Source organism: Schistocerca gregaria, chromosome X (genome assembly GCF_023897955.1).
Source record: "Schistocerca gregaria isolate iqSchGreg1 chromosome X, iqSchGreg1.2, whole genome shotgun sequence".
Classification (NCBI taxonomy): Eukaryota; Metazoa; Arthropoda; class Insecta; order Orthoptera; family Acrididae; genus Schistocerca; species Schistocerca gregaria.
The window spans coordinates 600,010,823-600,027,914 of record NC_064931.1 but is presented as its reverse complement, the minus strand read 5'-3'; the positions used below and the strand labels follow the sequence as shown (position 1 = coordinate 600,027,914).

The 17,092-nt window shown below is 43.9% G+C and overlaps 1 protein-coding gene across 2 annotated transcripts in view; it reads right to left on the bottom strand.

The window, feature by feature from the left end:
- LOC126297996 (KN motif and ankyrin repeat domain-containing protein 3) overlaps positions 1–17,092 on the bottom strand; it is a 381,284-nt gene that overhangs the window by 92,133 nt on the left and 272,059 nt on the right. For both annotated transcript variants that reach the window (XM_049989312.1, XM_049989313.1), the window contains one exon: positions 13,944–16,044. In XM_049989312.1, coding sequence (XP_049845269.1) covers positions 13,944–16,044 — 2,101 coding nt within the window. The remainder of the gene's footprint in view (positions 1–13,943; positions 16,045–17,092) is intronic.

Sequence of the window (17,092 nt, the reverse complement as noted above, 5' to 3'; positions counted from 1 at the left end):
GAAGGTGACTTCAGTAGCAGTGACTCATAGTTGAAATTGGTCAACTCATACAAATGCCTCGGTGTAACAATATCTTGAGATCTGAAACGGAAGGATAACATAGGCTCAGTCATAGCTAAAGCAGGTGGCAGACTGCGGATCATTGGTAGGATGCTAGGAAAACGCAATCAGCTACAAAGGAGACGGCAAACAAAATACTCATTTGGCCATCATTGCCCAGATGCGGAGGACCCGTATGAAATAGGCCTGATGACATGTTGAATTATACAAAGAAATACAGTAAAAACGGTCACAGGTTTGTTTGATCCAGCTGAGAGTGTCCTAGAGATGCTGAAAGAACTGAACTGTCAGATGCTTGAAGTCATATGCGAACTCTCTTTTGATAGCCCACTTAAAAAGTTTCTAGAGCCAAGTAAGTGATGAATCTAGGAACACAATATAATATTGCTCCCCTATGGATCATGAAGACATCATTAGAGTACTTACACTGTGCAAAGAGGTGTTTTAGGTACTCATTCTTCTCGTGCGCCACATTAGAACGGTACGGGGAAAAGCCCTAGTAACTAGCACAATATGAAGTACACTCTTCCACACATTTCTTAATGGTTTGCAGAGCCCACATGTATGAGTCACACGTTAGCCAAGGTTGTTTCGGTTACACTGCAAAAGTTTCGCTGGGAAAGCCATTCACATTCTCCATAGAGCTCCCATATCTCCCCAGACGAGTTCCGTATTTTCCGAGTCCCGATGAAAGACATTCGTGGCTGTCAACCTGCTTCGGATAAAGAGGTACGCACCTGGGCACAATTATCTTTTTGTAGGCAAACGCTAACATTTTTCCATGAAAGCAATGACCATCTTACCTCACACTGGCATAAATGTATTACAGCCCCTTATACTACATCGGCAACGATGAAAGTGGAATCAGTGAAAGTATACAAGATACTAGTGTTATCCAGTTTGTCTGTTTCTTAATGAGGAGAACAACTAAGAAGTGGTAAAAAATGGCGGAATTATTGGAGCTAATGTGAAGGACACTTAATGTTAAGTTCCTTTGATAACATTATTTAATGCATCACGGGAGATGAAACTTAGTGAAACATCAAAATTTGACCAGAAGATACGAAAGAAGTGTGGGAATTTTTCTAACTACAGGGCAGAGTCAGACTACGTGATCAAACGAACAATGACTAGTGCAGCGTATCATGTGAAATTTGATTAAGGTGGAAGGTGAATACTGAATTAAGGGAATTTTTTTGTTGGCACACTGCCATTCACAATTTGTTTCATTTGCCATTATTATTGAAGTACCGTATTCTCCGAGGCTAAATCCAGAGGTCCTAGGATCTTTTACTTAACTATAGCTTTTCTTTTTTTGCTTCTGGCAGTGACTTTTGAAGGTGAAGTTGCAGCGTGATTCAGAATCCATGTTAAATGCATATATTTGGCTAGCTTAAGTTACTTTGAAGGTCAGAGGAGGGCACGGGCATGCCGTCTCCTATAGCAATATTGCTAGTAAAAGTACTACGGGGCTCAAATCGATCCTCGTATTGTAGTCTAGTTACAAATCATTCTCGGTTAGGTGTGGCTCGTATTTACAGGCTCTGAGGCGTAGCCGCCCCAAAATGTTTATCAAACAAACTTTTCAATGACATACTAGAGAATTTAAATTATTAGAACACATATTTCCCACACAGATTTAATTACTACCGGGCGACACATTTGGAACTGTTGATATGTGATATCAAGGGATGTTTTCGACCTGGGGGTAGCCAGTTGGACGACTGCGCCATGAAATGCTGTTTAGGCTACGGTCACAGTGGCTCCGATATAGGTGGATTCCGCCGACGGCCGATGTTTTCAAATCACTACGTGTGCGGTCACACTATAGCCAATATTGTCTCCCAAGCATACAGACTTCGGACGACAATTAGTGAAATTCAAATCATTTTGTTTTCTTCGGTCAAATCGACTCATGTTCTCGCACACGAAATATGAAGTGTGAGAAACTGATAAATTTAGTCCAAGGAGGATTGAGTTTGTGGCATCCTGAGGATTAAAATATCATAATCCGGATATAATTCGCAATCTATGGACTCAAATCGCAGGTTTATTCGAAAGCTGAAAGAGGTAGGCAAAATCTTTATTAGAAATTATAGGTGTAGGTTTCTTTCTTTCTTTCTTTCTTTCAGACTTTGTCTCGCTTCAACGCAGGGTCGGCCTTGTTATTACGCATTTGGCAGTGTTAGATACAGAGGGTGGCTGGATGCCCTTCCTGCCACCACCCCAAACCCCTCCCCCCCCCCCCTGGATGTAAGTAGTGTACCCCATCTGTCTGCGTCTAGTGTAAGCCATGAAAGAGTGTGCAAGTTTTCAAATGTCTGTGAATCGTTTAACTGAGGCGTAACGAGGGGACCAGCCTGGTATTCACCTAGTGGGATGTGGAAAACCGCCTAAAAACCACATCCAGGCTGGCCAGCATACCGGGCCTCGTCGTTAATCCGCTGGGCGGATTCGATCCGGGGCCGGCGCGCCTACCAGAGTCCAGGAAGCAGCGCATTAGCGCTCTCAGTTATCCTGGCGGGTAAAATTTTAGGCGTATGTTATAACCTAAAAAAAATTTGCTCATATGAAATGGGTACAGTACCTTATAGGTAGGTTGTCTTCAAATTATTGTTACTGCTTACTGGCGTTCTATGCCACTAGGGTAGTGATTCTGAAGTGGTTTGCAAATTTCGTGTACTGTATGTATATTCACTTTTAAGTGTTATAGGTTATTCTTGTCTTTCACTCGTTTGCTAAATTAATTCACGTACATCTGCAGAACTTTAAACAAATACAGCGAAACAGTGTGTTTATAACTTGCTTTTCACGGTCATCACCAATTATCTCAAGTATGTAACAGAAGGTTTCTTCCGTCATCTCATACATTCGTAATAAAACTTGTCTTGTTATTCCGATAACTAAGGACAAAGTGTACAGTACTCGCACGTTTTTTACGAGACATGGAAACTGACTCTCATACATTCGGCGTCTCTTTAATAGTCGAAGTCGCTATGCAGCGCTCGTATCCAAGCAACGAGGCGTCGTGGTGTCCACCCCGCCCTAAGAGGTTAAAATCTAACCTACTTTATACATCGACTATATTCTAACCTAACCTAACCTCCTTTGACCTTGCTAAAAACTGACGATGGAGATCGGACGCACTATGACTACGCGATCGGCTGATGTTATCGGGAGACCAATGACAACGATGTCATGACGGCTGTTGTTGCCACTGTGTTAGTAGCCATAGGAGTGTGTAGCAGATGATGGAGGGCCGTGGTTCCTTCGGACTACAGCTGTTCTAAGGCTCTGGTGTTTCAGCCTATGGGTGTCCTACCAACCTGCACACGATTTTCACGTTCGACTGCTTAAAGCAAAAGGGAACGAAGAGCTGCTGAAAATTCGCTATCGAATCTCTGCCTCTGTGTGTCTCTATTGTGTTTAATTACGTCATTTATTGACGTTTAACATAACTGTTTTATAGCGTTTTAGACGTTTTTTTTTGTATCTGCCGTTGGCTATTCTATTCACCGTTGGAATAAGTTTGTAACCTTCTCGCCAGAGTGCACTAGACTACGGTAACATACGTATCACCATCTAGCGAGAGTTTCAAGAATGTTTAGAGGAAAAAGCGCGCGAAATAAACCCCATGAGCAGAATATGTCCAGTTAACATAAGTTTCCTTGCTTACTTACTGTGAGTAACGAGTGTTACCAGCAAATTTCTTTTTGTCAGTGTATTACGCATGGGTTTAGCGAGTTTTACCTTCTTGCGAATAACAGCAGCGTACCACGAGTTTGAAAACAACACAACATGAATGCAATGTGCAATTTATCTGGTAAAATTTTGGAACATGCGGTTAAGATTAAAGTAAAGAAATTTGGGGCGCCCTGACCTGATGTAAACGTTAATTAATAACAACCACCGTGTAAATCCAGCAAGAGTATACACGCAATTTTAAGAGAGCGATGGACAATGCAGCTGAGTGGTTCTGTGCCCTGTATCATTTAAAATGCATATTTTTGTAACACACAACAGTAAATAACACAAATTACCATGGTAGTTGTTAGGGTTGCTCATGTCAGCCAATCACAGTACGAGATACGTGACGTCATGGAAACATCACTGTTTCGTCTCGCGAACTTATAAACGCAGCGGTTTGAGCACACACACCACTAAATGTTTGAAGTTTAGAAATGAAAATACCAAAAACATTAACAAGCTAACATACACCACATTAAAGATCTCCCTAAAACAATTTTTTTTAGTACGATGTGTTGTAATAAACTGTCGGTGAATGTGACGTTGATGGATAAATACGCTATCTATAGATTTCACCTTGGAGTTAGCTGTTGATATTATTTAGCAGCTGATTACGAAATGGAAGAGAGATAAAGTATGTAAATGCTTGTCTAGAGTGTGATATTGTACACACCCCCCTCCTCCCCCCCCCCCCGCCTGAAATCTTTGTTATGGTGTCAGACTGACCCTGTAGCGTAGTCCGAGGTCTAGTTTAGCTCCGATCGACAATTATCGCAGTATTGAAACCACGTGCTGTGCCTGCATCTCAGCTCATTACTTCCAACCGGCAGGTTGCATCTAACAGGTCGGATTCACCCACCTTTATCTATGTTTGGCTTAATTTATACTCGTTTGTTTATATAGGATAATACTTACTATATCCTATATAAACACACAACACCTGTTCACGGTCAGCAACGCTTATATGAGCTACTAACAACGTATCGTCACTAAGTTCATTCTGTATTTTAGCCCATAAGTGTCATTAAATAAAGGCTACATAGCATCTTTGTAACGCATTAGGAAATTATATACTCATTTCCTAAGGGATATGTGAAGTCTCGTCATCAGTTATTTAAAATAATTTTTTTTTCTGAAAATGTGATCGTCTGCTGTAGCAGCGCTACAAACCTGTAGTGTTTCAAATTGGAACTACATGAAGCGCTTGTCGTCTAACCGTCAGAGGGCTCGCATGTAGCGTCTGCGGAAGCGCTTCTGTGTCGTTGCCATGGAGATTTCAGTTACACTTCCGGGAGACAAACGATGTGTACATGTGTACTACTGAGTACTTAGCGGAATATAAAATAAGAACAGAGATATCATAGAAAACACCCCTTTTGTGCAAGTGACATTCTTAAATGCGGACAATACTAAATATGGATAAGTCGAAGTGTCTTGGGGAAATTACAGGGAAATATTAATAAATAAAGTGTATTTTACGGTCACCTTGTTAAATGATAATATACGTAAAATGATTCATAATCACAATTATGTAAACTTATTACCAACATGCAGCTACGTAATTAATGTTGATATTGTGTCACAATGGAAAAGTGCGTAGTTAAACCACGAAGGCTCCTGAGTTCGATCCGACGACCATTCTTGTATTATTTTTATCTTTTGCATATTTATTTATTTCACTTCTGGCAATGTTTTTTGATGTGAAAAATACCGAGCTGCACGGTGGTTCCGAGTCCACATGATTAGGCATACCTATAACTGACCTGTTAAATCAGGAAGGTAATGGCATACCAACTCCAACAAGACCAAGGCTAGTAAGGCACTGTGGTGTTCAATCCAGTTTTTGGATTCATGACGGCTTTACTTACCAAAATGTACAAAAATAAAATCGCTAACAGTAATTCTAAATTCTCAGTTGAAAAGCTCTCAATTCGTTATGATACGACGACATAGATGCTGGTAATATTCACATAATTCTGTGCTACGGATGCATCTTCCACTCTCAAGCAGAGTGTAGCTACCCTGTTCCGAAATTTCCTTACAGAGTAAAACTATGTGCCAAATTTAAATAAAACTTTCTAGCGTACCTCGCTGACTAACTGGAAACAAGAGAGCGTTATTCGCCAAATTAAAACTGCAAGGACTCATCGTTTGTTATGCCTGTTTTATTTCAGTCACTCATGTATAATTCGAATATCAAATACGTTGCTCAGTCCTTTAAATTTTTGTGTCTATTCCCTTGTAATAAACATGTGCCCAAAGATTTCTGAATACATTCATTCCATGTGGGAATGTTAACTTCAGTCGGGAAAATGTAAGACGCTGAAGAAGCAAGAAGACCCGGCCTCCGTAAACATGTGGAAAACAGTGACGAATAAAAACTGCATTCAAGAAGTAAAAAAAAGTGATACTTTAGCGCAACAAAACAATACGCAAAAATTGAATACAGCAAATTAAGTAATAACGCCATCTGACAAAAATTTGGGGCAAAGAAAGTTTGCTTCATTAGGACCATGTGTGACGTCACGACCTGTCCACGTTGTATCGGAGACGACAGAGGCCGCCTACCGACTTTTGTGATCGTTCGAGACGCTCAAATTCGGTAACCATTCTTGCAGTCGAATTACAGGAACAGCTCACATTGGCCCGTGTTAAACTCGACGCAAGTAGGGCATTACCTTCAGAAATGATTCAGTTGCTATAAGCTGAAATGTCTTAACGCTACAGCATAATTCGACAGATATCTTCATTTCGTCAGCCACTCATTGAAGAACTGCATCATTGTGTGTTGAGTTGTCATACTACCGGTAATTTATTTGTAAGGATTATTGAATCTGACCTTCAAACACACTTCTGAAATTTTCCATTTCACCAGATAGAAAGACACGTGCCAGTCTGACACATTTGCTGTGAGACGTCAGGGGAGTCATTAGCCACATTACAATGACAAAATTAACTTTTCGTTTCGTTTCTGTGTACATGACGGTTACAGTATTTTTGCTGAAAATAGGTGACCAAAGAGCTTTTTTCTCAAACACCTGTTTCAAGTGACTGAACTGACCCGAAAATATTTACAAACGGATCTTTAAATAAGTGAAGCGAACTCTACGTGGTTAGCAAGTACCCGTCTTCAATTTAGAAAAGGGTGCGGAATTCACTTTCATCAGGTTCTCATGTGCTATTTTCAAGCCCATGTTGGAGCCTCTCCTCTCGACAAAATTCAGTTCTTTATAGGACTACCTAACACACACTAACTTTGGTGATTGTTTTTACAAGTTAGAATACAAGTCAGAACATTGTGTTGTGTTATTAATTGAGCTAGACATCTGTCACCTACCCGTTCCTTGATTATTATCCGCCGGCCAGCCGGCCGGTGTGGCCGAGCGGTTCGAGGCGCTACAGTCTAGAACCACGCGACCGCTACGGTCGCAGGTTCGAATCCTGCCTCGGGCATGGATGTGTGTGGTGTCCTTAGGTTAGTTAGGTTTAAGTAGTTCCAAGTCCTAGGGGACTTATGACCTCAGCAGTTAAGTCCCAGAGTGCTCAGAGCCATTTGCACCATTTGATTACTATCCACAGTAATTAAATATTATTTTAGTGTCATGTTTCAAATTTTCCCAAAATATTCGAAAAAGTACTGTACTCAAAAAAGTCTCACAGTTAAGTGGAAACAATTTACTTAGCATATCACAGTTCGGATTCTAGAAGGATTGATCGACTGAAAAAGCTGCTCATACGTTCACTCACCAAATATTAGTAGCCTTAAATAATAAAATATCACCAGTGTGTATTTTTGATTATCTGTCCCAGGCGTTTGAGTGTTTATATCATGTTATACTCTCAGAAAAACTCAAGTTTAATGTGACTGATGACTTTACACACAATTCGTTTAAATCATACTGAGCAAACGGAATGCAAAAAGTTGTACTGAATGATTCAAACACTTTGAAGTGAAAGGAAATTTTAGTGACTTGGGAGTAATCACAGAGACGCTGCGCAAACAGTCTCCACGTACGCGTACACCGTAATTACTCAACCACGCAAACTTTTGGGTTTACACTCCTCTGGTATGAGACGTAGCCGGGAGGGGAGGGGGGTGGGGGGGGGGGGGGCGAGGTCCACTGGGGGCCGAACCGCACAATAACCCTGGGTTCGCTATGGGGCGGCGGTGGGATGAGTGGACTGTTGTAGCCTGTTGTGGGGTTGTGAACCACTGATGTCTACGGCGGGGACGAAGCCTCTCCTTCGTTTCTAGGTCCCTGGTTCAACACACAATACACACACACACCCCCTCCACCCCCCCACACACATTATATATATATATATATATATATATATATATATATATATATATATATATATATATATATAAGCGGAACTGGTACTTTCTGCTGATGATACTACCTTTAGAATAAATCCCATTACAGAGAAAGCGACAGAAGAGATTGATAATGAAGTTTTTCAAAGAATCATTAAGGGGCTCTCTGAAGATTGGGTCTCCCTTAATTCTAAGAAAACACACTGTATTTAGATTTAGAGATCAAATAGAGTCGTACCAACAACTCATGTAGCACTTGATCAGAAGTCTGTAAATGACGTAAAATGCTTCAAACGTTTGGGTGTAGTTACATACAGATGAAAATTTGAACTTGAAGAAGCGTATTACTGAGATGCGCATTTTTGGTAACGTTCATCACCACAGTTCTAAAAACATAGGACATGACTAATAACAATGTAGGTAAGCAAAGTAGTGTGCCCTGACATAGGTAACATAACGAGCTGTTCTTAGATGTAGAAGGGCACAGCACGCCACATATTGGTTTTCCAAGTAGTTTAATATCCTAGTACCATTTTACTCGAAAGTAAACATATATAGATTTCTTCAATCCAGTATTCATCGTCGTTTGGGCACTTCGATAAAAGGACGGTACAAATTTTGAAATGTGTTGAAAGTAAGTTTCAGTAGAGTAATGTTAACAGAACTTCCTCAGCTTTTCCCAATTTCGTTGTTAAACCATGGTGGATCTTTTCGGTCTTTAATCCACTTACTCGGCATGTACTTCTCCAGAGCATGATTTACAGTCAATTTAAACTTTGCCCATAATTCCTCTTCGTTCATAATACTGAGACAAAAATATATTAATTTAGTGCCTAACAACTGTCTATCTACTCTTCTAGCCTTCTTGATACGTTTATTAACTTTAGTAACCATAGGCGCTATGATGACATCATGAACACTAATCCCCATCTCTATACTGATGCGATCGATAAGGTCTGGCCTGTTTTTAGCTACAAGATCTAAGACATTTGCATTGCGCATGAGATGCCGGGCCTCCTGCAGAAGACATTTTCATAAAATGTGTTAAAAGTACTTCACAAGACTTCCCGTCTACAACTCCTGCAATGAATCCATAGACGTCCCAGTCTATAAAGTGGTAACTGTAAATAAAATTAATTATTTTGTATAAAGAAAACTTATGTTAAAGTGACACGTTCCACATCATTACGAAATGTCGTAATCATAATCTATGAAACAAGGATTAATATATGTATTTATGTATTCGGTATAGGTGGTTAAAGTCGCCTAGAACTAATATTGGATGATCTGGTTATTTCCACGGTACTGACCGTAAACTTTCTTTGAATGACTCAGTCACGGCAGAATTGGATGGCCGATAGAAACATCCAACAATTAACTTGATTTCACCTAAATCTGTTATACGTGAACAGATAACTTCACAGTCACACTCAAAATCGACCTCAATAGAGACAATTTTGTCAACTGCAATGAGCACTTCTCCTCCTATGGTGTCTAGCCTGTATTATGGATATACGTTCCATGAATCGCTAAATATCTCAGAGCTTTCCACTTTGGGTTTCAGCCAAGAATAATTTCAGCGCGAATATTTTCCTGCAGGGCTCTAAATTCGAGAACTGTGTTACGAATATTTCGACAGTTTACCGATGAAATGTTCACAGTCGAAGTGTCTTTAACCTGAACGCGATCGATCACATTTCACTGTCGTCTGCCGAGTGTTCGTCAGAGTACCTAAAACTATCGCCTAGGCTATAAAAATACCACGTGCACTCCACAAGTACTGTGCTACCCGAGTAGTTTCTTCCTTTGCATAGTGCACCCCTGACCAATCTAGAGGAACCCTAAAATTCCCCATCCGATAATGCAAGTCCAGAAATCTGCGGCCGAGACCGAAGACGAAGACTTCGGTCGACGAAGGCTTTGGTCGAGAATCTCCACTCGGCTCCAAACCAAAGGGTCGCGATCAACTCTGAGACAAATGCGGCGAACTGCGAGCTCTGCTCGCGCCCCGCGTGCGAGGCCAGCAGCTTTCACCATCTCCGCCAGCCGCCTGTATCAACTGAGGACGGCCTCAGAACCCAAGCGACAGGTATCGTTGGTACCGACGCGTGCCACTGCTCGCAAACAGACGACCGCAGACAATGCCGCCTCCACATTTCGGATGAGACTCTTCAGCAGACATACTGAGTTTCCAATGTCTTTCTTACCGGCTCTGAACACTATTTCCCTTACGAGATCTATAACGTTGCAAAAACGGGAGCTCCCGATACCTAGGACACCCCTGCCCCCATATGCCTACTCGGACCTTGCTGAAGTCCACTCACAAGGCGAATAGTAGAGGCCAGAGGACCAGTCTCCACATTGGCCCTCCGCCTCAAGCGACGCGACTGCCTTTCTACCCCACTCATCCTACTGTGAGGGCAGATATTGCCCCTCACAGTGGAAGGGATCCAAAAGGTGTCGTGCGAATATGAAATCTGTAGATTCGGGAGGGCCATACTGAGCGCCATGCAGGACCTCAACGACCGCACCTCGTAGAGCACAGCGAGATTGTTCGCTTGGCCCTTCAGGATTGTACAGCCACGTAAAGTACGTCGAGTTAGGAAATGGTATTGTTTGCAACAAGACAAGTATCGGCAAAGACTATGCGACGACGCCTAGAGTATCACAGTCTGTCACCATAGCGACCATTGTTGTGGCTTTCCTTGACATGGCAGCAACGAGCGGGAAGTGACAGTGAAGCACCCGATGAAGATACTGGACACAGGGTCAACGTGTCCTCTTTTCAGACGAGTCGCAATTCTGCATACGGTAACACAATGGACGTATTCATGGGTGGAGGCTCCAATGAGAACAAACATTATCAGACTGCGTTATCATCATATAGGTCCAGCATCTTGCTTGATAATAGTCACCCCATATCTATGATGAATTACCGTTTCAAAGAAGCTGCATATAATTATTCAGTCAGGTCTCGGTAAGATTTCGAAGTCGTGCAAAGATTGGAAATTTGCTTTAAATGATCAGAAATGTAAAACTGTGAACTTCACAAAACAAAAAAACGCGGTATCCTATGGCTATAATGTCAATGGGTCATAGTTGGAATCGCGTAACTCATACAAATAGCTGGGTGTAACGCTTTGTAGCGATCTGGAATGGAATGATCGTACAGGCTCAGTCGTGGGTGAATCATGTGGTGAAGTTACGTGAGTAAACTTGTTACAGTGTACCTTTCGTAACTTCAAGCGACCACGGCTTTTGGACAGACCCTGTCTGGAGTCCGTGCATTTGTACGGAAGTAAACATCGCAGTCTGTTTAATTGGTGCCGCCTTGTCGCTGTTCAGTAGAAAAGATGCTATTCTGTGGTGGTTACGGCACTGTATTGATTTCATCTTGGCTTCAAAATGGGTGAAGAGCGAGACTGGTACAGTCACTTAAGCTTTATTTCGGAGCACGATTGATCATGGTGAGCACCTATCCTTAGATCCTGATAGCATCCAAGTATCAGGCTTGTTGGCGCCAGGCATGTTTTGGTGGTTCCTGTTTGAGTAACCATATTAAGTGATCGTCAATGGTGTTGATTTGGATGTTTTAAAGCTTCTAAGTGTTTTTAAATTTTTTAAGCTCGGTGTTCTTAAACTTGGCGGGCATTTGCAGTTGTCAAGTGAGCTACTGTTACCTAAATCTAATCTGCAGTTTGTGGCACATCGTAAATTTGATTTCTGTTGCACGATCATAAACATGAAATATTTATTTATTTAATCGATCTTCTAGCTGTCTTGCTGGTGTTGTTTAAAGTTTACTAAGATTTTTAAGTTTCTTTATTGTTAAAGTTACCTCACGCACGGCGTTAGTTTGGTGTGTTTTATATATGTTTGGATGATAAAGCTCAGTTTATTCTGTTTTAGATAACCAGCTGGTTACCGTTTCCAATGGTATTTGCCTGTGGGCGGCCGCTGTTGGCGTCTCCTTGGGTCTGGGGTTGTTGCGTCCGTTTGCAAGAAGAGAAATATGTTGTTGTGGTCGTCAGTCCTGAGACTGCATGCTACTCTATCGTGTGCAAGCTTCTTCATCTCCCAGTACGTACTGCAGCCTACACCCTTCTGAATCTGCTTAGTGTATCCATCTCTTGGTCCCCCTCTACGATTTTTACCCTCCACGCTGCCTTCCAATACTAAATTGGTGATCCCTTGATGCCTCATAGCATGTCCTACCAACCGATCAGTTCTTCTAGTCAAGTTGTGTTACAAACTCATCTTCAACATCTACATGATTACTCTGCAATTCACATTTAAGTGCTTGGCAGAGGGTTTATCTAACCACAATCATACTATCTCCCTACCATTCCACTCCCGAACAGCGTGCGGGAAAAACGAACACCTAAACCTTTCTGTTCGAGCTCTGATTTCTCTTATTTTATTTTGATGATTATTCCTACCTATGTAGGTTGGGCTCAACAAAATATTTTCGCATTCGTAAGAGAAAGTTGGTGACTGAAATTTAATAAATAGATCTCGCCGCGACGAAAAAGTCTTTGTTTTAATGACTTCCGTCCCAACTCGTGTATCATATCTGCCACACTCTCTACCCTATTACGTTATAATACAAAATGAGCTGCACTTTTTTGCACCCTTTCGATGTCCTCCGTCAATCTCACCTGGTAAGGATCCCACACCGCGCAGCAATATTCTAACAGAGGATGAACGAGTGTAGTGTAAGCTGTCTTTTTAGTGGACTTGTTGCATCTTCTAAGTGTCCTGCCAATGAAACGCAACATTTGGCTCGCCTTCCCCATAATATTATCTATGTGGTCTTTCCAACTGAAGTTGTTCGTAATTTTTACACCCAGGTATTTAGATGAATTGACAGCCTTGAGAATAGTACTATTTATCGAGTAATCGAATTCCAACGGATTTCTTTTGGAACTCATGTGGATCACCTCACACTTTTCGTTATTTAGCGTCAACTGCCACCTGCACACCATACAGCAATTTTTTCTAAACGCTTTGCAACTGATACTGGTCTTCGGATCACCTTACTAGACGGTAAATTACAGCATCATCTGCGAACAACCTAAGAGAACTGCTCAGATTGTCACCCAGATCATTTATATAGATCAGGAACAGCAGAGGTCCCAGGACGCTTCCCTGGGGAACACCTGATATCACTTCAGTTTTACTCGATGATTTGCCGTCTATTACTACGAACTGCGGCCTTCCTGACAGGAAATCACGAATCCAGTCGCACAACTGAGATGATACCCTATAGGCCCGTAGCTTGATTAGAAGTCGCTTGTGAAGGACGGTGTCAAAAGCTTTCCGGAAATCTAGAAATGCGGAATCAACTTGAGATCCCCTGTCGATAGCGGCCCAATCCTATTCAATACCTCCTCATTAGTTATATGATCTACCCATCTAATCTTCAGCATTCAGAAAGATATGAATTTGAAATTTAATTCTTAGATACATGTGAACGTGGACTGATTATTAATTGTATTATAACTGCGCAATAAAGATTATAATTTGTTAACCTCATGGCCTCTAGGCTGTGGTCCTGGCACCGATATGTCGTCCTGTTTTTTGTATTGTTTGCTCAAGCCTCTCTAAAATGTTGAGCTGCTTTTAATTAATTTTACCTGTTTTAAGGCTTATTTCACTTTATTTCTCTGGAAACGTAACGTGGGTGGGGCGGAACTCAGAACCTATTTTTGAGTACTCGAATTCCTTTTCAGCGAATTACAAATGTCAGATTTTTTTCTATAGCTAGATTAACAGGGACATCAAAACAAAAAATACAAAAATTGACAGGCGAAGTTACCTTTCAGTCTCGAATCTCTCTCCATTGTCGTCAATCTTCGTGTAAGTGTTCTGTCTCTTCAGCCTCGGCGCCGGGTCGGAACTTTTGCTGCGGACTTGAATGGCGTTTCCTGACGTCGACCTGCTTGCTGCCACGGTCGTCGACCGAGTGCTGTAAGACGTGAGCTCCTGCGTGACTATTTTCTTCACGGAGTTGGTCCTGAGCGTCGGCAGCGTGAGCTGCGACGCACCGAGCCGAGGGGACTTGGTGCCGTCCGCGGGCCGGGTCGACACCGTCGGCCGCGGTATACGGGAGAGGCCCGCGGGCTGCGGAGACGGGTCCCGGGGGCTCGGCGGGGGCGCCTCCTCGTTCAGCCGGCACTGCGCGGACGCGTCCGCCAGCTTGTGCTCCACGGTGCTGGTGGCCATCTCGCGGGTGACGGCGGCGTTGTCGGTCTGCGTGGCGCTGCTCACCGGACGGACGGCGTCGAGGTCTTCGAGAGACACGAACCCGGGCTTGTGCTGCAGGCGCGACACCGCCGTACAGCCGACGTCGGCCGTCGCGGGCTTCGCCTCCACCCACGCATCGCCGGAAGACGGTTTGGCGCACACGCCAATCTCGAAAGTCCTGACAGCCAGTGTCACCTGCACCGACATTTCTTTCCTGGGAATCGCCGTCTGCGAGAGAGCGTCTTTGGCCCACATCTTGGGCTCGCACTGCAGCGACGCGTCCCTCTGTCTGACTTCGGCCTGCATGCCGGCGTCTCTGAGCCACCAGTTGCGCTCCGACTGTGTCGCAACGTGACGCTGAAAACTATCCGGTCTCACCTGAACACCGAGGTCGCACTTCTGTACGGCATTCGTGGAAACGGACACATTTTCGAAACATCGACACTGTTCTGGACGGTGGTCCTCCGCGATTGCCTGTTGGGGCGTGTCATCGTCAACTTTGGACAGATATATCTTCTGTCTTAAGGGAGACGACATCCCTTCCAGCTCTTCTCGTATCCTCTCCCTCATTTTTGCGGCCACTCGTTCTTCCAGTTCTCTAGAAACCATCACCTCCACCTCCCGAGAAACTCTCTCGTTCACCTCTCGAGACACTCTTTGCTCCACTTCCCGGGAGACTCTCTCCTCCACTTCTTCAGAAACCCGGATATTGAATTCGCGAGACACCCTCTCCTCCATCTCGTGAGATATCCTGTCCTCCAATGATCTCGCCACTCTGTCTTCAAACTCGCGGCTCACTCGATCCTCCATTTCTCGAGAAATTCTCTCCTCCACTTCTCGAGATACACTGTCCTCGAATTCGCGTGACACACGATCTTCCAAGTCGTTACGCAATTTTTCTTGTAGCTCCAGGCGTACCCTGGCGTCCATTTCTCTGGCAACTCGATCTTGTAACTCGTCGGATAAACGGATTTGCAACTCTCGAGTCACTCTATCGTCCAGTTCACGAGAGACCCTGTCCTCCAGGTCACGTGCGAGCCTGCGCTCCAGCTCTTGTGACACTGCGTCCTCCAACCGGTAGCGCACAGTCTGCTCGAGGTCTCGAGCTAGCCGCTGCTGAAGTTCGGTAGACACCTTTCGGTCAAATTCTCGCGCTACAGTGTAATCCAACTCGCTGTGCAGACGTTGATCGAGACGATCAGCCACACGGTCTTCAAAATCGCGCCGCACGCGGCCCTCGAGTTCTAACGAAACTTTATCGTCCAGTGCCCGCAAAACCCTCTTCTCAAATTCGGCCTCCACGCGAGCGTCGAGCTCTCGAGAAATCTTGATCCTGAGCTCGCGAGTGACGGCCTCGTCGAATTCCCAAGACACTTTGCTCTGGAGTTCTTCGGACAGCCGGGACTGGAGTTGGACGGCGAACCTATCCTCGAGCTCCCTCTCCCGGCGCAGGAGCTGCTCGTGCAGCCTGCGCTGCAGGTCGTCTTCGGAGTAGATTCGGCCGTCGGTGGCGCAGGCGACGTCGGCAGCCCTGGCAGCGCGCGCCGTGGCCGCCGGAGACGTAGCAGCGTCGCGCGTCCGGGGCATCCGGCTGCAGACGCCCACGTCGCGCGTCACCACTGCGCAGCCCACAGCCCGGTGGCGCACCGCCGCCACCGCTTTGCCTCCATCCCCTGCACACACACACACATACCAGACCACGCTCAGAGACTCCTCGTCTATCTTGTACACTACTGACCATTCAAATTGCTACACCAACAAGAAATGCAGATGATGAACGGGTATTCACTGGACAAATATATTATACTAGAACTGGCATGTGATTGCATTTTACGCAATTTGGGAGCATACATCCTGAGAAATCAGTACCCAGATCAACCACCTCTGGCCGTAATAACGGCCTCGATAGGCCTGGGCATTGAGTCAAACAGAGCTTGGATGGCGTGTACAGGTACAGCTGCCCATGCAGCTTCAACACGACACCACACAGTTCATCAAGAATGTTGACTTGCGTACTGTGACGAGCCATTTGCTCGGCCACCATTGACCAGACGTTTTCAATTGGTGAGAGATCTGGAGAATGTGCTGGCCAGGGCAGCAGTCGAACATTTTCTGTATCCAGAAAGGCCCGTATAGGAACTGCAACATGCGGTCGTGCATTATCCTGCTGAAATGTCGGGTTTCGCAGGGATCGAATGAAGGGTAGAACCACGGGTCGTCACACATCTGAAATGTAACGCCCACTGTTCAAAGTGCCGTCAATGCGAGCAAGAGGTGACCGAGACGTGTAACCAATGGCACCCCATACCATCACTCCGGGTGATGACGAATACACGTTTCGAATGTGTGTTCACGGCGATGTCGCCAAACACGGCTGCGACTATCATGATTTACAGATGGTCGAATATATGCACGTTCTCAGAGTAAACTTCTAGTTACTTTACTTAAAAACCATGCTACATCTCACTTTTGAAAAACTACTACACTGCTTATACATTACTAGCAGTAAACAGACAACATGTTCACAAAATTATACTTAAATTACATTTTATTTCGTATCATTTGCGTTCACTTAACTTTCCAGAAATAATCGCCCAAGTTTTTCTGTTCCTGTGTTTCATTCACTTTTTTCCTGTGGACGGTCCTCATTTTTTTTAGTAAACATATCAGTTCAGTCAAACGAATTTTGTTCTGCAACATAACATATTTAAGTGCCTCGTT